General features: G+C 41.1%; 1 protein-coding gene and 1 long non-coding RNA gene across 7 annotated transcripts in view; one reads left to right on the top strand and one right to left on the bottom strand.

The window, feature by feature from the left end:
• Window positions 1-21,399, bottom strand: part of NAPEPLD (N-acyl phosphatidylethanolamine phospholipase D) — a 37,443-nt gene extending 16,044 nt beyond the window's left edge. The window contains exons 1-2 of one of the 5 annotated variants that reach the window (XM_071552687.1): window positions 21,336-21,399; window positions 14,075-14,832 (exon numbers count right to left, since the gene is read on the bottom strand). Coding sequence is in view for 1 of the 5 variants with exons in the window: in XM_071552684.1 (XP_071408785.1) it covers window positions 9,303-9,514 (212 nt within the window). In the remaining 4 variants the exon portion in view is untranslated. The other 4 variants (XM_071552685.1, XM_071552686.1, XM_071552684.1 and 1 more) reach the window with 4 other exon arrangements.
• On the top strand, window positions 10,471-24,813 carry LOC139670650 (uncharacterized). 2 transcript variants are annotated; one of them, XR_011697524.1, is made up of 4 exons: window positions 10,471-11,670; window positions 12,731-12,819; window positions 13,306-13,438; window positions 24,252-24,813. It is a non-coding gene; the product is annotated as an uncharacterized lncRNA (long non-coding RNA). The 2 variants fall into 2 exon arrangements; XR_011697525.1 differs by lacking the exon at window positions 24,252-24,813 and adding an exon at window positions 20,344-20,397.
• Window positions 24,814-25,333: the final 520 nt, after the last annotated feature.

Raw genomic sequence — 25,333 nt, 5'->3', positions numbered from 1 at the left:
CATAATCCTGTTTCATGTAATTGCTCTGTACTCTGGTTTCCCTGTATTTTCACTGAAATCACTCTGATTATGCCTTTTCTATACAACATTAAGACACCACATCTGCTTCATAATTTAAATTTAATTGTTTATACTGTTTATTATTTTTTAGAACTGTTTATTCCACTGAACATTTGCTGGAGTCAGCCTTCAATGAAACAGACATTGAATTTGCTCTGTAGCATTTGGAGCAGATATAAATGGTATCAAAAAGGATCAGTGCCACAAAAAGGCAGACAGAATACCCCCCAAAACTGTAATGGATATTGTAACTTTAACATAAGAGGGTTAGGTTTGAGTACTTTGGCATTCCTCAAGAGCATTTTCAATGCCAAGTCAGCTTATTAATGTAGGAAAGCACACAGACACAGCATAAAACATCCCCTCTTCTAGAGAGCATCATGAAAACAAATCACTAAAGTTTAATTATACAGGTACTTAATTCCAAGAAATTCTTCTGTTAACATCTCAGATGTCTGACTTTTTAAATATATATCACTACTGTAATTATTGTTCCCAAAAGGTATTTTATATTAGAGACAAGAGTGCCTAAGGTTTTATTTTTAAGCTTCTGTTTATCTATTCATTTATCTCTAAAATAGGTGAATTCTACTTTTGCTTAAATTTTCATATAAACCTTTGATCTCTCTGAAAGTCTAAACCTCTAGGGGAAGCAGAGAATCGACTTTGGTGATTAAACAAAGACAATGCCAAAGCATTTAAGGCACTGCAGGTATCTCTGTGTCTGCCAACATATTTTCCACATGATGCACATACATTATTTTCATTAGTATTCCACAAGCAGCTCAAGGGATAAAAGACCTCAGTGCTCAGAAAAGACTTTAAAAGTTTTACATACATAAGAAAGGGACACATTTACAAACAATCAATTCAAAGTATTCCTGATGAACTGTAGATTCCTTTGAGGTATCAATCTTGCTAGTTCATTTCTGTTTCATTTAAACTGGTAAAATATATCCTAGAATATTTATGACATACAGTAAAAGAAATCTAATTTTTCTTATAAAAAAAAAGATGATAGTTTCTTGAAAGCCAGAAATCATTAGTTTAAAATAAAACTCAACAAATTATTAGTGCAAGGAGATTCTTACACTTTTGCAAAAGAAAGTCTCTACAGATAAGGAGATCTGACAGGTATATTTTAAATATTAGAAAATAGCCAGTCAGAAATTAGTTGATTTTTCTGCCAATTTTCCTTAATTCTTCCCCTCACCAAAATAATAGTTTAGCACTTGAGAAACTAATTCAAATATTTAAATGCCAGCAAAAATTATGAGGTATAGAAACATCAAAATCAAACCAAAGTAGAGTTGCATTTACTTGGGAGAGAGAGGGAAGAGATCACATGCTTGGTGAATATTTACTGTTACGTACAATTCTACAAGAAAATTTCTATTTTCCATACTTTTAAAAAGAAAGAAACCCCACTATTCTACTTGAAAGCATTAAACTTCTTTCCTAACAAATGGAGCCCACCCTTTCAGATGAGGAGACCCATCCCAGCCCAGGGCACGTGGGTGGCACCGTTTGTTAGAGGGGCCCACCAGGATGCAGGGCCACCACCCCCTCTCTGTGCTCGGAGATTCTCTGCTCTTTCTACTGAGTTCAGAAAGAAAATGGACCAAGTCATACAGCCCCCTAAAGCAGAGCATTAGTCATGCCAAATCCATGAGGCCAGAAGGAATTCCAGGCACAGGGAAGAACGCCACTGGCTGAGGAATAGGATGAAGGCCAACATGAATCAAAACACAGGGCTCACATAACTGGTTTTCCAGCACCAAACGCTGAGGCACCCTTGGGAATCCAAAAAGCAAGAGGGAAGTTGTAGATCAGGCAGGACATGGCATGGAAAACCCATGTCTCAAGTCCCACTTAACTAGCTTGCACCTGTAAACAGGATACAGCCCTCAGGACAACAGGTTTGGGGTAAAATGCTTATGTCAGCATTGTTTATATAACTGAAAACGTGGATACAAATATTTTGGCTTTGAGCTTCATTTATTTAGGAAAATAATAAAAAATTAACTACACATTTTAATACTTTCTGTTCCAAAAGAAGGTTGGAAACAGGATACAATAACATCACACCAAGCACTCTGCCATTAGATTTTTTCTTTTTAAATGGTCTGTTGAACAGAACAGAGCTTCAAGCCAAATTACTTGAATTTTATGTGAACACGAAATGCATCAGCATACAATATATTGCGTTAGCACCTTTTTCATCCAGTCTCCTCTAACATCTGCTACTCCGTAAATGAAAGTGATGCAGTTCCCCCCACTAGACATACAGCCAAGCACAGACATGCTACTAAACATGAAGTCTGCCAAAACAGATTTATCATTTCTTTCTACACAGAAATGTGGTCCTTATTTAACAAATCCATAAGCCAGAAAGTTGAAGAGTTACAATGAAGCTCTGATTTACTGGAAACTGACATCTCCCCCAAAACTTTACAATTGCCTTGCAAACATTCCATAGCTTTGCAGATACATTCATTTTTGCTCCATTTCTGAAGCAAAAGGTTTGGTTCATTTTGATCACTGTTTCTCTGTGTAGAGTACATGCAGAACCAGGCTGTACTAAATATCACCTAAAGGGAACAGCACACAACTCCCAGCAAACTCACACCACTGTAGCCTTGCCAAAGCAAGGCTGACCTTTCTGCAAGCCATATACAGATACACAACTCAGAAACTTTCTTTCAATATACATACTTTTAGTAACGGCAAAAAACATGTATTTTGGCTTGAAACAAAAAATTACTTCAGCTGAAAAGAAAGGTATCTGCAAACACTAGGGAGCATATAAGTAATTGGCTCCCACAAGCTCTGCTAGCAAATGACTGCCAGCTAAGTTTTGGCTGTGCTTTTATTTTTCCTTCAGGTCTGAAATTGGCTGCTTTAATTAACGAACAGTTTGAGACTGGAAAATTCTGAATGCATTTAAACTTTTATTGTGCAGTACTTCAGGCAGTTCCATCACACCAATGCAGACTTATCAAAGCAAGAACCTGAGCCTTCTGCAAACTGTATACAGCTACACGCCGTGGAAATGTTCTTTCACTATGTATATTTTTTATCACTGCAACAGCACTTGCACCAGCAATTATTTCAGCTGCTTTAGGTCTCAGGATATCACACAAAGAACATCTCTCAAGCTTGCAACTAGCTGATCTGTAAATAGTTTTATAATCTGAAAGTTCACATTAAAAATCCCTATCAAGAATAAGCATTGATGAAATTTTCATTCAATAGATCTGTAAGTATCCTGACTCCACAGTAACCTTGTGTACTGCTCAAGAAAGATTAATAACAGAGCTGATAACAAAAGAAGGAATAGCATTCTCCATAAACAGCTTCAAGAATTAGAATGGATCATTTTTAATCTTTGTTATCTAGTTTTGAGGATCAGCAGTAAAACAAAGCAAAGTTTTATTTAGACATCATGGAGAAAAAAAATTAGTTACAAAAAACCCAAATGTGCAGTATCTACCAAAGATCATCTGTTGTTGGGCTTATTATTACAGCAGCTGTATTACTTAAGCAGCCAATACTGTGAGCCAATCCATTTCTTCCCTCATTACTCCCCCAGGCTTGCCAAAAAAACCACTTTTGTCCACATGGTGAATTTGTTTAAGAAACTAATCTAACTGCTAGTGACTTCTTACCTTACCATCCCTAGAGAAGCACTTAATTTTCACCTGCATCACTGTGCAACCATGCAAGTGTTTATGCCAACAAACTGGCTCAGACAGGGAAGGGTGAGAACAGGAATAGTGTTGTAAACCAAAACTACTTATGCCAGTGCTGGTATTAAAATATATAATTAATTAAATACACTCAATTTAAAATTCACTCAGTGTAGCTCAGTGACATACATTGCCAAGTTAGGTTCAACACTTCCACCTACCTGTAATATTCTTCATTTTCGATCTGTTCCCTATCTGAGGTTTCACTCACATTTAGTACCGATGCTGCTGAAACTCTGTCTGCCTTCTCAGACAGAAACGTTCTATACTATAACAGCAGTTTCAACAGCCACCCACCACCCACAAGGCAGCCCACTCCCGTTACTACACATTCCACCTTTGCTTTGCTGGTATTCATTAGGGGCACTAAACCAGCAGAGTTATTCATGCCTATCAGCTACGCCCTTACGTGCCTCTGGATACAAATGCAAATCGGCTTTAGAGTCAGGCTCATCAGTAGTCCCCGGAGCCTCATTCTCAAACCTGGGTTACACCTGACCAGCTATAGGCGTTGTATTGACTGCATCAAGATGCCTTTTCCTGGATCTGGGACAATACATAACTATTTTCCCTTTGTTTCCAGGTGCTCCAGCTGATTGCCCTTGTCCAATAAGAGCATTTTGTAGTCCCCAGATATGTATATGAACTGCATTTAAGATGACAGAAGTTTTCTATTACATGCGTGTTCTGTCTAGGTTATGATCCCTGACATGACAGTAGCTGTCCATAGGGGACATGCAGCTTAACAGAGATGAGAGATCCAGGAGTCAATGTCTTTAACAACATGGGCCTATTTAAATTAGTTATTTTCCTCTTTACCCTCATCTTTTACTGCAGTCTTGAATAAAGAACCCAAAACTTGGCATGTGGCCACCACATTTAAAAGAGCAGCCTGGACTATCATTATGATTAAGCCCAAGAGCAGTGCAATTCCATGCCATTGCTGAAACAGTCACCAAAGGAAAGCTGGAGTCAAATTTCCCTACATCAGAACGGAAATTGCTTTACTTTGCTCTGCCTAAACAACTAATTTCATATAACTACTTAATGTATAGGGAAGAATGCTGAAAGCACAAGGGCTGGAATGGAAGTTTTCTTACCTGCTCTGCAGGGCTCGGGCTGACACACAGCGGAGCGAGGCGTGTGCATTACGGCTGTGTGATGGTGTGCAGGACAACAGGTCAAAAATCAAAGGCAGACAATTTTTAAACCAACAGTAAAACAAGAGAAGATGGCACATGCACCTAGCTGCCCCGGTAAGTCATGGGTTCCAACACCAACTATAACCTCCACGGGTGGCCCTTCACTCTTACACAGAATTTCAATAAAGCTTTTCCAAAAGAGCAAACATGAAACTTGTGCCAACCCAGCTACAAGATCTGGACCCCAACTTTGGCGTTCTGGCACCAGCTCCACTCCCATTACTATTGACACGACTGAGTAGTGCATCAGCTTCAGCTGGTTTACTGATGTGCCTGCAGTCAGTGACACAGACGCACCAGGATGGGGTTTACTGTTAGAAAAAACTGCCAAACTTTGAAGTTGAGCATTTAAAAACTCATTTTAGCCACTCCATTGTGTCAACAGCCCATACATCTTGAGTTTGGTATTTTAAGTTACTCTGCCACTGAAGCTGCTAGAACAGGTTTTCCTAAACTAAAATGAAGTTTTAAAATATTACAAGTTCACACTCCATTCTAAGGGTTTTCCATTTAACACCTTCATGTCAATTAGATATGACTAAAACCAAATACTATGACATGCAATGAAATTAAGGCTCCACTTGAACATACAATGGGATAAAACTGATTTCCTTTGTAGCACAGGCTCAGTGTAAGAACTGTTTCCATAAAAGTGCACAGAAATCATGTCAAAACTTTGATCCATGGGATACACATGGCAAAGCAGCATCTGAAGTTCATTTATCATCAACTCTGGCACTTTTATATCTGCAACTGTGTAATTGTCATCTCCACCTCGTTTACTAAGTCTTTTAATTTTCTGTTTTCTTTTTCCTCTGTGCCAGAAGGGAATAAACTCCTATGAAGACCTCCTCTAGACTCACACAAAGAATAATTCTTTAACACCTTGTAAAACCTCAGTTGTCCAGGAAGTGCAGCAACGCCCAAGCATTAAACTCAAGTTTATTTTTAAATTAATAAACAGTCATATAATTTTGCTTATATTCATTTAAATGCCTGTCTGTTTGATTCCCTCTTTTCAGTTCAAAGTCCAAGCACACAGGGCCCAATGTAATTTCTCTGTGACATGAAAATACTTCCCTAAGTTCTTTCTAAATCGACTTAAATTGCAACATAAACTCAAATTTTTCTTTTCCAAGCAACATTCTCTCTCCCTCTGTCTATGTATGCATGTACAAGCACCCCATAGATATATGGATTTTACAGAAATATTTATAATATTTGAATTAAAATTTATTGAAATCCAAGCAAATAATTTCTAGGCCAACTCAGATAAGGAAATTATAAGTTTTTCTTTATTGAAATAGATGCCTTTCTTGAACTCAACTGTTTAAGGACTATCTTTCACATGAGTTAAGCCAAAATCATCAGGTTTTACAAATAATAAGTTTTGAGCATCCAAAACGTCATACTGGAAAGCCAGAAGACACATCCAATACAGCACCCTCACAGTTCTTCAAGTGAAACACACCCATTAAAAAAGAAATTCTGAGAAGCTGCACACCATACACAGCAAAATGTCAATACTCAAGGAAACTGGAAATGTCACAGTATGGTAATGTTTTTCACTACAACCCTTTTATCTTATAAAGAGCCTTCAACTCCATCCTCACAACTCCAGATTACACTGTCTCTTCACCTACCATCAATGAAATGCAGAGTGCTTTGGTTGTTTGTCAAAAATAAAAGTGTTAATATTAGAAGTTGTTTGGTCAGTTCTTTTTCTTATTTTACCCTTATGGCAGAGACAAGGCATACTTCCAACACAAATATGAGCCATTACTAATTTTCAAGGCAGCATTCTAAATACTTAGGTGTTTTAAGGAGACAAAGTGCTTCATGTAAACACAACTGAATAAACACATATAAACAACTTGTTGTTGCCACAATATCATTACCAGAAACAGTTGAACCTCACTGAAATCTTCCCTCATAAACCAGTCCACATTACAGGAAGTTTCTGCCTAAACAACTCACCTATTTCCAGATATTCTAAGCAATAAAACCTGAAATTGAATCATAAGCCCTAGTCACCAGACAGTAGCACTACCAGCTCCAACCACAGTACCAGGTCTTACAGAAGTAACTCTTGATACACATCTTGATACACATTTTGTACCACCTGATTTTTCACTCACACAACATCTTATCAAACCTTGTTGTTCACAGTGGGGACACAATGGCAGCACTGTTTTCACAGTGTCACTTGGCAATGCCCAATTCTCTTTCCTGAACAATTTGTCAGGTTCATCTGTCTGGGCACAGTTGAGGGCTATTCAAACCCAAACCATCCCTTCCTTGCACAGCTGCTAAACACTAAGATGTTACATGCAAAGAGCACATAACATGTAACTTCTTTCCTAGATTTTCTATGAATATTCAAACAAGTGCAGCATCTGGTTTACAGAAAAAAAAAATTTATTCAAATCTGCATTTAGACACAAGATGATCAAGAGATTCTCTGTGGCCCTGGCTCTGAGTATATCAGAGGTAAGATAATGATTAGCTAGCCAACACACTGCAAGCTATAAGGTTAAAGCAACTGACTGGGAAAAAAATGAAATGAAATCAGGAAGGGATTTTTCAATATGACAAAAAGTGGAACTAATTTCACAGCAGGCATTACATATAAAGACACTAACTAATATGGCAGCATTTCTGGTTTTCTCATCATGCACAAAATAATTGCTTTCCTATTTGCTGAAAAAAGCTTAAAAGCCATTGAATGAAGAATTAAAAGGTTTAGTTCAATTTTGAGCTTATAAAGGCTGAAGAAATAGCAGATTTCTCCAGAGGTTTTTGTTCAATCTACCTAGTTAATGCAAGTGAAGAAAATAATAATAATAACAGTTGCTTCCTCTTAAAAATGCTGTGCATCTCTTTTGATTTGGGCCAAGCTGAAGCCAAATTAACTGTATTTATATTTCAACAGTTACACTGTCATCCCTTACTTCCTACTCTCCCAAATACATACTCTTCCATCACAACTGAATCAGACAGGGTTTGCCAGTCTCCAGGCATTAAAAAATTTCACTACTTTTTATAACAGGCATTTCAATTTCAGATAATTTAGAGCATTTTAAAGCAACTACTGCAATAATTCATGAATTAAGAAGAAAAAATCTCATTGTTGTCTTTCCCAAAATCTTACCTACAAAATAAATCAGGCTTCATACTTTCTTAACTGATACAGCTACTACTATGAATTAAAAAAATATATTACTCTGCAAGGATCTTTTGCCGGAAAATAGAAGTAATTTTCCTGTCGCTATCTTTGATTTTGATGTCACTTTAGTTGGTACAGTTTGGTAATTAATGAAAAAACATTTCAGTGCAAATAGTACTTTATTTTAAAACTGAAAAGCTGCTTCATAATCGCCATTCAGCAAACCTAAGAAATCATAATCATCACTAGAAAAACTATTTCTGCTTAAGTTCAATACGAATTTGACTGCATGCCGTCAAGACACTCAACAAACGCTTTCCTCAAATCCTTACTAGAGATAATTGACGATCATTGAGATTATTTGACTGCACTAATTACATTAAATGACTTCGTTAATACCTTCCAGTTCGCACTATGCAGTGCGAGCCCCCTCCCCCGTCGTTGCGATAAACATCTGTCCGTGTCTCCTCTTCAAAGGAAAGCAGTCGCCGAGCCGCCGATACTATGAAGCGGATTTTTGGTGAGCGATTATATAACTTGTTTCTTTCCGAGCGCTGCTGCAGCGCGAGTTACCGGCAATTGACGGGAGCCCAAAGCCTCGGCGCTGGGCGGGAGGGAGAGCGCACCACTTTTCCCTCCAGGGTTTCGTTCACCGGTTCGAAGGGATCCCCTCGTCCAAGCCAGCTGTGGCTGGCCGGGTCTGTGCCCAGCCGGGCGGCGCGGCAGGGGCTGGGTAGGGGCACACGGCGAGCTCCGCTCCGAGGCCGGCCGGGCTGTGCCGCTCCTGCCCGGCCGGCCCCCCGCACCTACCCACTCACCCACCCATTCATCTTCCCTCCCACCCACCCACCGCTCCGGGCGCTCGCCCTGCCCCGCTCCGCGCCTCCCGCAGGGGCTCAGCGCCGTGTGCCCCACACTCACCGGCGGGACCCGGCACTGAGTGTGTGTGCGGCGAGCCCCGCTCGGAGCAGGTGCTCCGCTCCACCGGCCGCCCGCCGGGCAGTGGCTCTCCTCGGGACGGGCGCGGGGCGGGAGGCGCCGCTCGGCTCGGTCCGGTCCCTCCCTGCCCACAGGAAGGCGCGGGGGCAGCGACCCCCGCCCGCGGAGCGCTGGAGCGCCTCTCACCTCCCGCGCTGCTGCTGCCGCCTCTGAGGAGTCTCGTCCCCCTCCTTCTCCTTCTCCTCCTCCTCCTCCATGCTGCCGCTCCACCCCTTGCGCGGCGGCTCCGCGGCTCTCCAGCAGGAGCTGCTGAACGGCTGCGGCGCCTCACCTGACCAGCCCGCCGAGGGCAGCGCGCCGAGCTGCAGGGAGCTCCACAGCGCCCGGCGCCTCACCATGGCGGGCAGGGCTCCCCACGGCCCGGCTCCCCACGGCCCGGCCCCTCAGGGCGGCAGGCAGAGCTCCACAGAGCCCGGCTCCCCATGGCCCGGCCCCTCAGGACGGCGGGCAGAGCTCCACAGCGCTCGGCTCCCCATGACTTGGCCCCTCAGGGCGGCGGGCAGAGCTCCACAGCGCCCGGCGCCTTACCACGGCGGGCACAGCTCCACAGCGCCCGGCCGCTTGGGGGTGGCCGGCAGGGGCAGGGGCTCCCCGGGCAGGGCCCCCCGCGGCCCGGCCCTCCCCCGCGCTCAGCCCGGCAGCGCCTTCCCAAGATGGCGGCGGGGGGGCCGGCGCTGAGGGAGCCGCGGCGGGGACGGTGTCGGGGCTGAGGGCTGCTCTTCTGACCCGGGGAAAGGGAGGCACTCGGTCGTGCTGCCACCTTGGTAAACGCTGCCTGCAGTCCTGTTGAGGAGTGCGAGCGTGCTCCCACCGCCGGGTGCTGCGGTGCAGTTTCCTGGTGCCGGTGCTCAGCAGCCCGGGGGTACCGGCACCCACAGGGCCGCGCTCGGCACAGTCGCCACCTCCGGGCCCGTGTCCCCTCGGCCAGTTCCGCACCTCAGGAGGGTAAAACCCGCGGCCGAGTCATGGAGTATGCGGGACAGCCAAGCCCTGAGTCCGCAGGCGGCTCCAAGTGATGGGCTGAGCAGTGAGGCATTTTGAGCTGCCCAACCCAGAGAAGTCGGTTCTAGAAATAAATATGGGGTTTTAAAATCTTTTCTTACCTCCTTAGGCACACTGGAAAGCAAAAGAACAAGCTTTCTGTGCAGGTGTGGTATGAAATCCAAGACTATCTGGAGCTCTAATAACACGCTTACGTACTTTTTATCTTAATGCTTGTGAAATGTAAGCATGTATGGTTCATTGGTGAAGAAATCTCACTTATGTTCAGAGGCCAAAGTTCTCAAGGTAGGACTTGGGAGACTAGAAATGTGAGCTTTACTGTTCTGATTTTTCTGTCATTCTCTTAGTTCCCTTGAGGTAAAGGAAAAATAGTACTAAATTATCTTGTTTGGTACAAGTTATCTGTTATCTCTCTTCTGTACATACCAGTACAGACATATATTAGTTGCTTATGGTCAGGCAGATGTACTGACCTTTGCCAGTGGAAATTCCTAAGTTATTTCTTCCCTCTGACCCTTTTCACTTGACAGTTCTTGATAATTTCAACTCCTATCACTATGTCCAATGTCAAACTGACCTTGTAGTAGGAGTGACATTCATAAATATTAAACACAAATCTATATTGATTAAAGTTATTTCTGTTACTTTATGGAATCTAAGGCCTACTAAATGAGTTAGATGATAAAGCTATTCTGATGACCATTAACAGTTAGTAATAATTAGTGCCTGTGTATAGAAATCTCTGTGAGCCACCAGGTAGTTGCCTCCAGGCTGGCAGTAACTGATTGCCAACAGTAGCAGATTTGGGTTGCTCATCCTACACTTCAAGTGAGTATCTCCTGGTAGGCAGCCCTGCCTCCTCATGTCGGGTGGAAGTAGCTTGTGTATCAACAGTGCTGCAAAAGCCAAAGTTCAGGAAGCTCTGCTTTAGTTAATGTGTTTTGGCTGTACCATAAATAGAGGTGGTAACAGTCGGAGGCTGTAAGTAAAGACACCTGGTGTCTGTGCAGCATACACCCTTCAATTTGAAAAGGAAACATGTCTTTTCTAGTGTAACAACTGGCAAGGAATGATATGAGTGTTCAAGTAATTGCAGACACTGCTAGAAGTGTATATCAGCTCCTATTACCAGCTGTGACACACCAGCTTGCACATGAGAAAATTCAGCTTCGTAAGTGCTGTTCAAGAGAAGAAGGATTTTAAGCTATTTTTCCTACTTTCAGTATTCCCAGGAGCCAGCGAAGCTCTTAGTCTAGTCCTGCTGCTTTGGTAGATTTTGATCTTTCAATGTCTTATGCACACAAACACATCTAAACTGAGGAAAAGTCCCAATCTGTGCTCAAATAGTTGTGGAAACCCAGAACAGATACCTCTGACTCTTAATACACCCCAGGAGTGCCAATATGCTCACAGGACTGATGTTAGGATCCTGCAGGAGTTGGAGGGCTGAAGTTACTAACAGATGGGAAGGATTCAGCCATCTGTGCATGAGGTAAGAGTTTTTGCTTGGCACTGAGTCTTAAGAAAGGGAGTTTCAATAATTTTATTTCCATCACTGGTGTGCTCTCCTGGCATTTTTACTACTCAGACTGGCCCTATATATTGTCCACTATATATGGAAATAAAAAAGTTATGGGAGCTCTTTGTACAGCAGAGAGGCAGATACTGAAGGGTAGCAAAGGGGGGTTATTCTGGAGTCAGTGCATTTTATTTTTCTCACAGCAAAATTTAACAGCTGAAACAGAATAATTTTTTATTGAAGCGGGTTTTGGGATATACCATTTCATTAACTATTTGGAAGGATAAGTTGCTTAATGTAGTTTAATCTGCTTAATGTGACAACCTGTAACTTAATTAGAATCTCACGGTTAGTATTTCATTAATTGTATCTGCAGTGGTGTGTTTCCCTTGGAGATAGTTTTTGCATTAATCATGGGCAGGGCAGCTTAACTAACTTGGTTATAAAATTTCTCTCAATGGAAGGTTTAACCTTCTGTGTAACTGAAGTTTATCTGTTTATTGTTTAGATTTCTCAAGTGCAGAGTTACTGTCTTCTTCACAAAGTTTGATTTAGTTGGTTGATATAAGCTGTGTCAGAGCAAGATATTGTCTTGGCCAGTAACTGAAGCAGAAACTTTTATAGTTAAAATTTTTATAGCTTTATAACTGAGCTGTCTTGATTGAAAATCGTCCCAGATAACAAAATAAAAATGTTGTACCATCTCTCCCTCGATCTTAGAATATCAAGTCATAATCCAAAGTCCCTTCAGGCTGAGGCTTGCTATATACTACGCAATGTTTACTTGTTATAGTGCAGATGCATTTTATTGCAGCAAAAAACCACACTTGCTGGAACAGTTTGTGCTGGATATCTGAGTAAAATAAACTATCCTGGCAGAAAAAGCACCTTTCATCACTCTAATATTGGCTATACTGGAATTCTTACTAGGCTAGAAATTTTGCACCAAAAGAAGTTCTACTGAGCCAGTACAAGCCTCTCTGGCCCATACTGGGACATAATCAAAAGCCTAACCAAGCCCTTCTAATTACAGTGTGGAGAAGTAGCCACCCTTATGGTATCCACCCTGTTTTGGAAAGAAGTTAAGGGAGAAAAGTTATTTGGCACCTGTTGCAGGCAGAGGTAAGCAAAGTTTCAAATCATGTTGGATGTGAAGTTACCCAGGGAAAGAGGGTGACAGAACCAGCCAATATATACATACATATAGGTACAAAATGCTTCACAGTAATGTTAATCAAAACATTAAATAGACTTAGGTACAAAATTTATATATAATCAATATACAATACTTGATTCAATGATGGTAAATGTTTACGATTACAAATCAAAACCTCTTACATGATAAAGATTTTGACAATTTTGGGGCCTCTAGAGAAAGACTTCAGGAGCTACGGTTAATATTCCTAAGCACATTTTGTTTTATTTTGTTTATGTAAATACTCTCTGATGCCTATGCTGGCATAGTTTTAATTTCTACTTAGGGAAAAAAAATGAAGACAACAAGCTGGGACCATAACAGAGACTTCTATTTTATGTAATACCAGTCATGGGTCAGGAGCATTCTCCAGTCTTGACACCAAATTCTCCAATGCATGTGTTTTCATACAGACAAACCTTCCTAGCCCTGAAGAGCAGGTGGCTGCATCAGAATTGCTGTTGAAAGTCCTACCAGGCCTGTGCTAATCCCTGAGGTGTGCCTGGGCACTGCCTGGGAGAACGCCAGCCACGAGCCAACGCTCAGGTACTAACCTTGCTGGTGATCTAATGCTTATTAAAGTGCAGTAACATCCAGGCATACGCCATAGTTTACTGGAACACATCTAGGCATAGACAACACCTGATTTGGAGATTAATCCTGTATGCATTACAATGCTGCACAGTGGTAAGCTTCTTCCATAGAGAATACTTTTAGGGTCAGATAGCAAAATAATGATGTTAATTAATAGAAGATAATGGTTATTAAGAGTGTCACAGGCAGAATGAGAGCGTCAGATGAAGTGTATTGAGGAAAGCCCTGTGACCCATTCAGTCATGAGGTGCAAAAGGGACCCTCTTTCTTTCTAAACTTCTCGGAGAGGAGTCTGGGTGCAGCTGGATCCAGTCCTAGTCCCAGACTTGGTCAATGGTTTATGTCTAAAGGATTATATAGGTGTAATTGAGCCTTCATACAGCTCTGTCCTACAGGAATAAGGATGGCAACCCAAATATATGAATAACATAAATTATTAAACTAATTAAGATAATGATACAACAAAAACCTTAATCAGAATTATTTACTACACAGTATAGGTAGCTGTAAGTGAACTATGTATTGAAGCAGCACTGAAGCAATGATATTAAAGCTAGCAAAATAATTATGGAGATTGATGTTACTCACCCATACAACGACCATGGGCAAATCTCTTTTGCTGAGCTTGAGGAGTAACCTTGAAACGTGTCCCCACTAAAGGGAGGGATCTCTACATACACTCCGAGCAGGGGTATGTTAGAAGACCCTGCTGTTAAAAAGCGGGACTGGGCTCTTATAGTGTAAAGTGACTGACTGTCAGTTTCATGTCTCCAGGCCCAATAGCTTTAGATACGTTATCAGTAGCAGCACTTGTGCCTTTATCTGGAACTTTGTCTCCCACGCTCTCATAGCTGCCAGTTTCTGCTGGGAAACACCGTTCTTCCTCTGAATGTCTAACTTCGGGTTTAATAAATCAGTCTGTCTCAGCATTCTTCAATGTCAAAAGCAGTGTGACCCCTGTGAGGTGAACCTTGTGAAGTCCCAACGAGGCCAAGTGCAAGGTCTGGCATGTGGGTCAGGGAAATCCCAAGCGAAGTACAGGCTGGGCAGCAGCTGGATCGAGAGCAGCCCAGAGGAGCAGGACTTGAAGGCGTTGGTAGATGAGAAGCTCAACATGACCTGGCAATGTGCACTTGCAGACCAGAAAGCCAAATGTGTCCTGGGCTGCATCAAAAGCGGTGTGGGCAGCAGGTTGAGGAATGGGATTCTCACCCTTTACTCTGCTCTTGTGAGACCCCCACCTGTGGTACTGCATCCAGGTCTGGGGGCCCCAGAGTAAGACTGATGTAGACATGCTGGAGTGAGTCCAGAGAAGGGCCACAAAAATTATCACAGGGCTGGAGAACCTGAAAGAGAGTGGGTTTAAATTAGATATTAGGAAGAAATTCTTTACTCCAAGGGTTGTGAGGCACTGGAACAGGTTGCTCATTGAAGCTGTGGACTCCCCATTCCTGGGCATGTTCAAGGACAGATTGGATGGGACTTTGAGCAGTCTGGACTAGCGGAAGGTGTTCTGCCTATGGCAGTGGGGTTGGAACTAGATGATCTTTAAGGTCCCTTACAAACCTAGCCATTCTGTAAAATGAAGAATTTAGATTAGGACCATATTTCCAAGCCTAGCTGAAAGGACACCAAATCTTGGCGTCTGTACTTGCCTCGCTAGATGTGCTTGTTTTGGCTGGAATAGGATAAATTTTCTCCATAGTAGATGGTATAGGCTGTTTTGGATTTGTGTTTGGAACAGTGTTGCTAATTCAAGGATTTTTTTTGATTTTGCTAAGTGGTGCTCAGACAGAGTCAGTGCCTTTTCTGCTTCTCACCCTACCCCACCAGCAAATGGGTTGGTACGCAAGAAGTTAGGAAGGGGAACAGCCAGGACAGGTGACTGGAATTGACCAAAGAGATGTTCCATGCCACATAGCGTCATGCTCAGTACATGAAGTTGGAGGAAGAAGAAGGAAGTGGGAAGAGTGATGGCGTTTGTCTTCCCAAGTAACCTCTGCACAGTCTGGAGCCCTGCTTTCCTGGGGATGGCTGAATACCTGCCTGCCCATGGGAAGTGGTGAATGAATTCTTTGTTTCAGTTTGCTTGCATGCACAGCTTCTTCTTTACCTATTAAACTGTCTTTGTCTCAGCTCAGGAATTTTCTCACTTGTGCTATTCCAATTCTTTCCCCCATCCCGCTGTGGGGAGGGAGAGAGTGACTGTGTGGGGCTCAGTTGGCGGCTGGGGTTAAACCATGATATGAGGAGAACTTTGTGATATTTAGAAAGCATCAGTGTAAAAAGTGCTAGACAAAAAGGTGGTTTATGGAGCAGCTGCAAGAGATGTGCTGCCTGCCATTCCTGTATTTTAAACAAAATGAGCAGTTATGAATCAAAGGGTTCGTTTAGTCTAGCTGCTCATGTCATTGAAGTTAGAAAAACATTAACAAAGCACAAAATAGAACAACTCTAATAAAAATAATTTTCTAGTTTCGTGGATGCTATATTGTTCTTCTACCTAATTCTACATAAAACAAAACTGAGAATTAACAAAAAATACTTGGCATAATTTAAGAAAACTTGAAGAGGTGACACTGGTACCTTTTTTTTCTTTTTTCATGCCAATTTAGTAATAAGGACAATGAAGTTGCTTCTCTAGACATGATTAAAAAAGAGATCTGAAAGTGTTCTCCAGTTCATCTTCTTGCTTCAGTGCAGGGTCCACTCTATCTAATCAGTTCCTGGCAGATATTTGTTCAGCCTGACCTTGAAAATTTGCAGTCATGCTGAGTCTTCAGACCTCTCCGTGGTCAGCTACTGCATAACATTTCTTAAGTTCAAAAGCTTTTTGTAAAATGTAGCTGAAATCTTCAAGCTGCAATTTAAACCTCTTGCTTCTTGCCATATCTCACTGGACATGGAGAACAGTTTGTATCTCTGCCATACTTTTTATGTACTTGAGAACTGATATCATATCTTCCTTCAATTCTCTCATTGCTAAGACTAAAGAAATGAATTCTTTGAATCTTCCCTCCTGTGTCACATTTTCTACACCTCTGAAAATTACATGACTCTACTGTGGTTTCTTTATTGAAATGTTTGTTTTTCTGGACTGTTGCTTTTATTAGGTTGTTTTCTGGTAAGACCACATTACCTGTTACTTATCACCATAGGATTACAATTTAGTTTGAAAGGGACCTCGGGAGATTTCTAGTCCAAGCCTCTGCTGAAACCAGAGTCAGCTATGAGTTCAGATCACACTGGATCCTGTTGGATTTTGAAAAACTGCAAGAACACAGACTTTGCAAACTCTGTGGGCAAACAGTTCCATGGTTTGAATGCCTCATGGTGAAAAGGTTTTCCCTTAAATCCAGCTTGAACCTCTGTCATTTCAGGTTATGCTAATTGTCACTCTCCCACCATACTGCAATCTGAAAAGCCTGACTCCATTTTCTTGATAACTTCCTCTTGGCTATTGTATAGATGCTTAGGAATTCTTTTTTTTTCTTCAATTATTTGGCAAAAGGAACTAAAAGACAAAGGACTGCCTTTCCTGAATTCCTGAGTTTTGGATTCTCCATTTTTCCATTTGAATGCTTGACCATTCCTTTCATATTTAACTTACACATTCCTTATTTAGAGAGTGAATGAAGAAGTTATTCCCTTAACAGAGAACTAGTAGAGAGTTATTAGATGTTAGACTGACACAATTTAGAACATTTAATTTATCAGAGTTGTCTGTTCTTTCCCTTTTCTATCTGGAAGTGTTATTCCCTTCTCTAACTTACAAATCAAAGCAAGGCATCCCACACAAGCATGTCCACAAGTCAGCGCAAGGAGGTTAAAAAAGAGACATTAGGAAACAGTTCTAAGAGTGTGGCCAAACACTGGAACAGGCTTCCTAGAAAGGTGGTCAATCCCCAAGCCTGGCAGTGTTTAAGGGGCATTTGGACATTTGGACAATGTCCTTAACAACACACTTTAACTTTGGGTCACCCTTAAGTGGTCAGGCAGTTGGACTGAGTGATCATTCACCTTCCAAATGAAATATTACATTCCATGTTCTGCTTGTGAGCATCAGCCACCCTTTCATGCAAGTAAAGTGGTCTGTTTAAAGGCAAGTATTTGAATTAAATTGCAGGTCTTACTGACTGTGCTTAACTTTGATTTGGGACTTCAGAGTCTCTGCCTGTAAAGGTCAGATAGCAAACCTCAGCTACACACATAGTTCCTGGTGCTTTACCATAAACTGTGCAGATGGGTTTTCCTTATGCAAATATACATGATTTGGGGTAGAATCATAGAATGGTTTGGGTTGGAAGGGACCTTAAAGGTCATCTAGTTACAACCCCCCTGCCACGGACTGGGATACCTTCCATTAGAACAGGTGCCTCAGAGCCCCATCCAGCCTGGTCGTGAACACATCCAGGGATGGGCAGTCCACAACCACTCAGGTAGATTTTACGTAGAGAGTCAATGCATACATTTCTGAGAAATGCATGAGGACCTTACATGCATAAAATAAAAATTGCATGTAAATTCCACATATTTTTTCTTTTATTTATCCAGAGGTTGCTGAAAACTTTTTAAAATAGTAAAACAATGGGTTTCAAGAAGCTTTGGGGAGTTTAGAGTTTCTCAATAAATCCCTGGTGAGCAAATTTTATGTGTAATTATACGAAAAATTACTCCTAGTTCTTAGCTTATAATTCTAAAAGAAAAGATAATTTCACTGGTAGAAAGCCAAGACTAGAAAGTACAGGTTATCATAGTGGGAAAAAAGAAGTGGCAAAGACAAAAGGAATAGCTGTGAGATTTGTGCACTGTGCAGCTGGCAGTGGGTTCTGAAGCTTTCTGAGTTTATTTTTATATCTCATTTGGGAAAAATATTTCAGGGTAAAATAAACACATTACATAATGCAAAAAATAGATCTGCCAGCACTAAGAGAGCAGCAGGATGACTGATTAGCATGGTCAGAAATATATGAGATTATGGCTAATGCTTGAATTAGTGCAGCCCCTATGCAATAACATCAATGCAGTAACTTCAAACAGCTAGGGAGTAACTGCCCATCCCCTAATTCCATTGAATATACTTAGTAATGATGACCTGGGTTTCTATTCCACACCCTATTTCATTTGACATACTACAGCTCATCTGCTATGAAGACCATGTCATGTTTGAAAATGCCTGTTAGGTGGATCTCTTAAGCCTCTCATATTAACCCAGTTCTTACATACTTAGTCAATTGAAACTTTCAAATTAAAAAAATAAATAAGTCTCACGGTCAGTATCTGAAGTTCCAAAGGCAAATGTAGAAGCAAATGTATTTAAGGTAAAATGGATCTGTGTGTGTGTGTGACAATTTGTGTGTCTTCTGGACCTTGCAAACTTACAGCTTGTGTACAGATCAACTCATTAAAGCACATGCACTGAAATTCTTGCATTGCAAACCTGGTGATTTTCTGAGCAGATGAGGCTTGAGTTGAATGGATTTTGTGAGGAACGCATCACAGTGCACATCAATACAGAGAAAATCTGTTCATGCACAGTATCTGGGATCTGTAGATGTTTGGATGCTTTTGTTGAGTTACTGCTCTGCAGTAGCTGCCAAACATCTGGAAGTTAGTAGAAAAAAGTAGAAAAGTGGTAGAGAAGAAAATGACCAGCAAAAACAACTGTATCCCACAAAAAGAAAAAAAAAGGTAGGTCTGGCACTCTGGGGTATAATAGAATTTGAGAAAGGCATCACTCTGGGACATAGACCTCAGTGGGTTTAAGGAACTCCAGAAATTTTGTCCTTCAGAGGGCTGTAAAAACAGGCCAGTGAATCTGAAATCAGTCTGAAAAAATGATCTTTAGTGACATGCACCACTAAACTCAGTGCAATCAGATTGTTAACTTTAGCAAATCAGCTGCTGTTGTGAGCAGAAATATCTGATCAATGTTATCCCACGTTCCCAAACTCCTTACGGCTTCTCAGGTTATAAAATTCTCAACTTTCTCTTTGACAGCCATCCATCAACACTCCTAGTTTTACCCTTGACAATGTCTACAATGTGGTTGTTGATTACACAAAGATCAGCACAAAATACAGTTGCTACAAAGTCTTGAATCTTGAATATATCCAAGCATCAAACCCCAAACTTGTTGAATATAAATAACACAAGGAGTACTTATGTGATTACTCTATTTGTATTTAATTAATATCAAGAATTCAGTATTTAAAATTACGTAAAGGTGCTGCAAAATTTCCAGCCTCCTGCATGAAAATACTGTAGGCCCTTGCAGAATAGAAGTTCATCTTGTTGTGCCCTTGAGCAAATACATTTATAATCTGTATAATGTCCTCTAATAATATAATAAAATACATGGGTCTGATCTTTAGATAAGGGAAGCCTGCAATGAGCTGCTAGCCTGAAGCTCAGGATAAGATTTGTTTTGCTTGAAGGCAGCTGCCTGGAAGTTGGGTGTTTTTAGTCTGCTGAACTAGTCCTTCATTCCTCTACAATCAGTGGGAGAGGGAAGGACCATGAGGAGACATTTCTAGGTATTCATCCTAAAAGAGGTGTCCAGAGTACAATGGAAAACCCACACTTAGAGGTGCCTGTTTCCTTCCACAAACTATTGAAGGAGCTGTAGAACTGGTTTTATACAGCTGAAGTGTGATGAGTGATAGAGCTTCTGTACAGGAGCACAGGGGAGCCCTACAGCACAGAGAGCTGAGTCAGGACACGAGTTTGGCCAGACAGTGACAGCATCAGGGACCTGAAGAGTCTCCAACATGATGGCAATCAGTTCAGGCCATGAAATCAGTTAGGAAGCTGGATGGAGCTGTAAAGCCAAATGTTTCTATCTGTTGTTTCCACAGTTAAAGTGCAAGAGGGAAGCCTGGTAGCTAAACAAACCTGCCCTGGATCAGTCAGTATAATGGGTAAGCATATAATCACACTGTGTTAATGTCTGTACAGAACTACGTGGTCTGTAGTTTGTGTTTGCTAATGCTTACTTAAGCATTACTGAGACTGTAGGGATTAAAGATTGAGAAAACAGGGTTTAGGAGAAGAAGTGAAAGAGAAAACTCAGTCATCTGAATATTAGGACAGCATGTACCTGTACATTTACTATATAATAAACTGTGATGAGTAGCATTAACAGCAATTTTCGTGTAATGGAAAACCTACTCTCCTTCTACAGACTGTTAAAAAAGCTGCTCACAGCATTGCTACCTGAATGATGCTGAGCAGAGAAAGAATGAATCACAGAATCAAAGAATGATGGCCGTGTTAGCTGTCTGATCAGGTGCCAAATTCTAATATTTTCAGTAATTGCATTATTTCAGTTTTCACTGTGTTAATTTTGATTGAATTATACCAGAGACTTGGATGACCATTTACTGGAGAAAATATTTCTGAAGTGACCCTTTCTTAAAAGGAACAAAATGTTGAAATAAATGTTGCAGTTTTGGGAACTCATCTACCATTGAATCAGAGTAATGCTATGATACAATGAACCTGTATGTTGTTATAGTCAAAGGAAGGGACACAAATGACACTTTTATGCAATGCCAAAAAAAGCAATTAAAAATGACTATTCTTTGTTCTGTAGCGAGGCTGCTAAAAAGCAATGAGAAATGTATCTGTTTAGCTAAATCAGATAAATTTACCCACAGGAATTTCCTGTTGAGTTACTGCATCAGGCAGAATCTTTTGTTTGACATGTTATTCTTGAAAAGTTGTTGTTATGAGCTATCCAAACCTCTTCCATTTACCTTTCTGATAAAAGCCTTCAGCACTCAGGTAGTGGGTTGTCTGGTACTTACCAACAGGTTCCTCTTTCTCATTTCAGTGCATAAATACTTACAAGAAAAAAGAACTGCAGACAGAACACTGTAATATTCCCTGAAGAAAGCTTTTAATCAGCAGCCTCAAAAGAGTGCTCTGTTAATGAGCAACTGAAATGTTATAAACTCAGCCAACAAGCCTCTATGTTTAATTTAGACAGTCTTCCTTGCAGCTCCAGAGTACAAAAGACCAGTGTCAGTGGCCTGTAGGTCTCTGCAGTTGCTGCCCGGTGGTTAACCATGGGAAAGAAAAGCTATTGCAATTTAATGAGCTAGAGGAGAACCTTTAGGTAATACTGATAAAAATAATCAGCTGGATGCCAGTGAACAGCTGGCATGAAAATCAGAAAACATAGTGTCTGTAAAGTTCAATTTGTATTCTCAAAACAGCTTTATTCACAAAAAACCCAAACCCCTAACCTATTCCTCGGCAAAAAATACATTGTTTCTTGAGCCCATGTTTTTAGGCTCGTTTGAATTCTTGCTTGGCTGAGCTCAAGCCAATTCCTGGCAGCTGGATCTAGCATATTCATTAAGGGAAATACTGTATCATTGCTTTAAAAAGATAAGATTGTAAATAAACAGTGAACATGATGAGTCTACAAAAAGCTAACACAGCACTAAGCAGTAGTTCAGCTGAAGGCAATTTCAGTTTTTAATGTTTACTGTGTGCTGGTTTCAGCAGTTTTGAAGGTCTTTTTCCTGAGCAGGGCTGTTCTGGTGCTCAGTTCCTGTGCACTCTTGTCTAGGGTTGGATCAGCCTGTAACTGAGGATAGTTCTTCCTGAGTACTTCCACAGTAACCTGATTGTGATAGTGTGTCTTGCTGCTCTGAACTTTTTTATTTCAGAAGAAATATTTCATGTATACAATTAAAAGAAAAACCTTTCAGTGTGATCATGCTTTCTTTGCTCTTATCAGGATTATCAGTGCTGTTTTCAAAGTGTTGTGTTCAGCCCCTGTGCTGACACGTGGTTATACAAACACTATTTATGTGTATACAGGTTTTTATCACTGCTACCACATGGAATTGTTTAGAAAATAGAAGTGTTACTCTAGGAGCAACAAGCTAGATCTGTGTGCTGGCACCAGCTGCTGAATGTTTTCTCACCTGGGCTTGTGTAGAGTCTCTCCTTGTGTGTGAGGTTGTATCTCAGCCTTCTCCTCAGCTGGCGGTTCTTGGAACAGCCCAGTCTTTGAGGTGTCTGTGTCTGTTGGTTGACATTGTACAGTAATGAGTATGGAGACCTTATTTCCTCAGAAAACCAGTTGGGATTGTAGAATTCAGACTGCATATTACTACTGGTTTTGGTGGAGTTTCTGACAAGTTTTAAGCCTGTTTAAAAACTGAAAGTGCCATTTGGTCCTTTTGCATAAACCTGTTGAGGTGGGATGCTAATCTAAACCAGCTACTTAGTGCAAAGTACAAAGCTCCCCATACTTAGGGAAGAATCTGGAATCTGGATTTGAAGGAATCAGATTTTTATCCTGAGGCTCTCACCTTTATCATCCACCCATTTCACAAGGCTCTGTGGCATCTTGAACTTGGCAAGCAACAATTTATGCATCATGCTGATGACAAGGACATAATTTATATAGAACTTCCCTCTGCTAATTCTGGCCCTTCTACTCCTTTGTTACTTGAGACTGGACACATAAGAACTATTAAAAAAGGTCTCATTTTCTCCATATGGGAGCTGCAGATAATACTGTTTACCCAGACCCCAGGGGTATTGTCAGCATTCCTTATAACTGTAAAAAAAGATTGTTAAAACCATTTAAAAAGTGGTCTTTTGTAAAAGTTTAGTGGTGAGTGTTTCCATATTCAGCTTCTATTGTTAGAACCCCAGTATTTGTTTTATTTTATTGCATTTTTAGCTGGTTAGTAAGATTTCTTAACTTAAAGTTGCATTTCTGTAATGACCTTTCCTGGATACTAAATTTTAGATTGCATTTACATATGAGACACTGCTATTTTGTTAAGTAGGAGACATATTATGAGGATAATCAGTTTATCTTAAGCTATAATTCTATGTCTAGCAAGGATTCAAATTTCTGGGATGGAGGGTGGTTAATGGCTTAGTGAAGTCTGGTAAAACATCTTTGAGATAAATCCCAGCATAATGAGATCAGTTAGATCTAGCTGTAAAATGGAAGAGAAGCTTAATTTTAATTTTCAATTGCACAGTTTGGTGCTTTGCTTTTTTTCTTTTGACAGAGCTCTATCTGAAATTTAAAAAATGCTGGAACTGGATGGATCTTTTGAATATGCATAAACTAAATGGGAGAAACTAAACTAAAAAAAAGAGAAGTAGCTGGTTTCATGTAAGGTTAGATTTTCAATTCTGTGGAAACTAATTTGACTCAAATGTAAATTCACTGGTAAAAGGATGTGACTGCTTTACAGCTACAAGATTGTTCTTACTAAAGGTTCAGTGGGTACTAAAATACACATAAAAATTATTAAAAATATATAAATTATATATATATATATATATATATGAAAATACAGTCAGCAAGATAACAGTAACAATTTCAGTCACAGAGATCTACAGTTCCATACACGATCAAGCTGTCATTGTCAAACTGGGCAGCATCTGGTTTCTTGGCATTTAGGTTGGTCTCTTAACTAACATGCTAACAAAGATTTCACTTCTACTTATAGATGTATGCAGGATATCATGCTTTGGAGTTTTTCTATTCATATGCAATTACAGTCCTTGTGACAGAAACTGGGCAAGCCCAGCTTCAGGATTAGAGCTGCTTTTTAAGCACAGAGCTTACAAACTGGCAGTGCAGATGTTTCAGGGCAACCTGTACAATTTCATTCTGAACTGCCAAGGGAGTGAGAACTTGCCCCCCCCTCCTCCCATGCCCCAGAAAAGCTATATATTTAAAATACAGTGGCTTTTCCTGAAATTGGTCTATGTTTTGCAGTCTGAGAAAGTAAATCACAGTGAAGAGCATCCTCACACTTCAGCATCTGAGCCAGCTCAGGAGCCAAAAACAACCCTCAGTGTCCTTTGAGAGATGCAGTAGTTTCGTCACCTAAAACCTGCATGTGACTGATAACATTCCAGAGGGAAGGCAGCACCACTTCTGACAGCTCCTGTGAGTCAGCTCTGGGTAACAGGACCTTGGCAGCTGCAGGAGATGGCTCGTTCTGAGCAGAAGCATTCACAGTTCCCACCGTTTTGGACAACCATTGTGGAAGCAGAGCCCCGGGCCAGAGATGGAGTGACTGAGAGCACTCATCAACACAGCACTGAACTCCTTCAGAAACTGGCTGTATGTTAAAAACCACCGGGGCAAAAAGGCACGTGCTGAAGGACCTGGATAAAAGCCAATACTGCATCTGAGGCCCGAGGACCTATTCCTTCTGATGGTCTGCTGAGAGCTCAGCATTCTCTCTCTTTCTGGAACAGAGCAAAATGAGGAAAGTTTGTAGTATCTGTATTGAGGCAGAGAGTGTCAGAAATACTGTGCTACAGCCTGAGGCAGGGGGAGTTCAGGGTTAGGAAAACAGTGCCCAGAAACAGTGCCTCCCCCCAGCATACGCAGTACAGAGTTCTTTAGGTTGTATTTTATTTCTTTCTATTGTGTCAGTGCAGGACAAATAATACAATTTCACCCTAGTTTTCCATAATGTTTCTATAATTTCAAAAGCTCCTAATTCCCGGGGAGGGGAAGGGGGGAGAGTGTAGGGGGGGAAATTTTAAACAGTATGTCAAAACCAAGAGCAGTGCTTCCTACATTGTCAGAACTTTTCCCAGCCCAAATTTGGCTCTTGTCAAGTGCCATTCCCACAAGCCCTTCCCAGCCTCTGGCAGCCGGGGAGAGACCATTCCAAGCAGTTTGCACAGTCCTGCGTTTGGAGCTGATGGAATTCATTGCCGGCTGGGCTCTGCAGAGCACTGAATTTCCTGGTGTGGATGAAGCCTTTCTGTCCATAACGAGTCTGTCTGCTACACTGCACTTCTTAGAACAAGACTTCAGGTTACAGTTTCAGCGTTGGGATT

The sequence above is a fragment of the Pithys albifrons genome, chromosome 3 (assembly GCF_047495875.1).
Source record: "Pithys albifrons albifrons isolate INPA30051 chromosome 3, PitAlb_v1, whole genome shotgun sequence".
Taxonomy (NCBI): Eukaryota; Metazoa; Chordata; class Aves; order Passeriformes; family Thamnophilidae; genus Pithys; species Pithys albifrons.
This window is presented reverse-complemented; position numbering and strand designations above follow the sequence as displayed.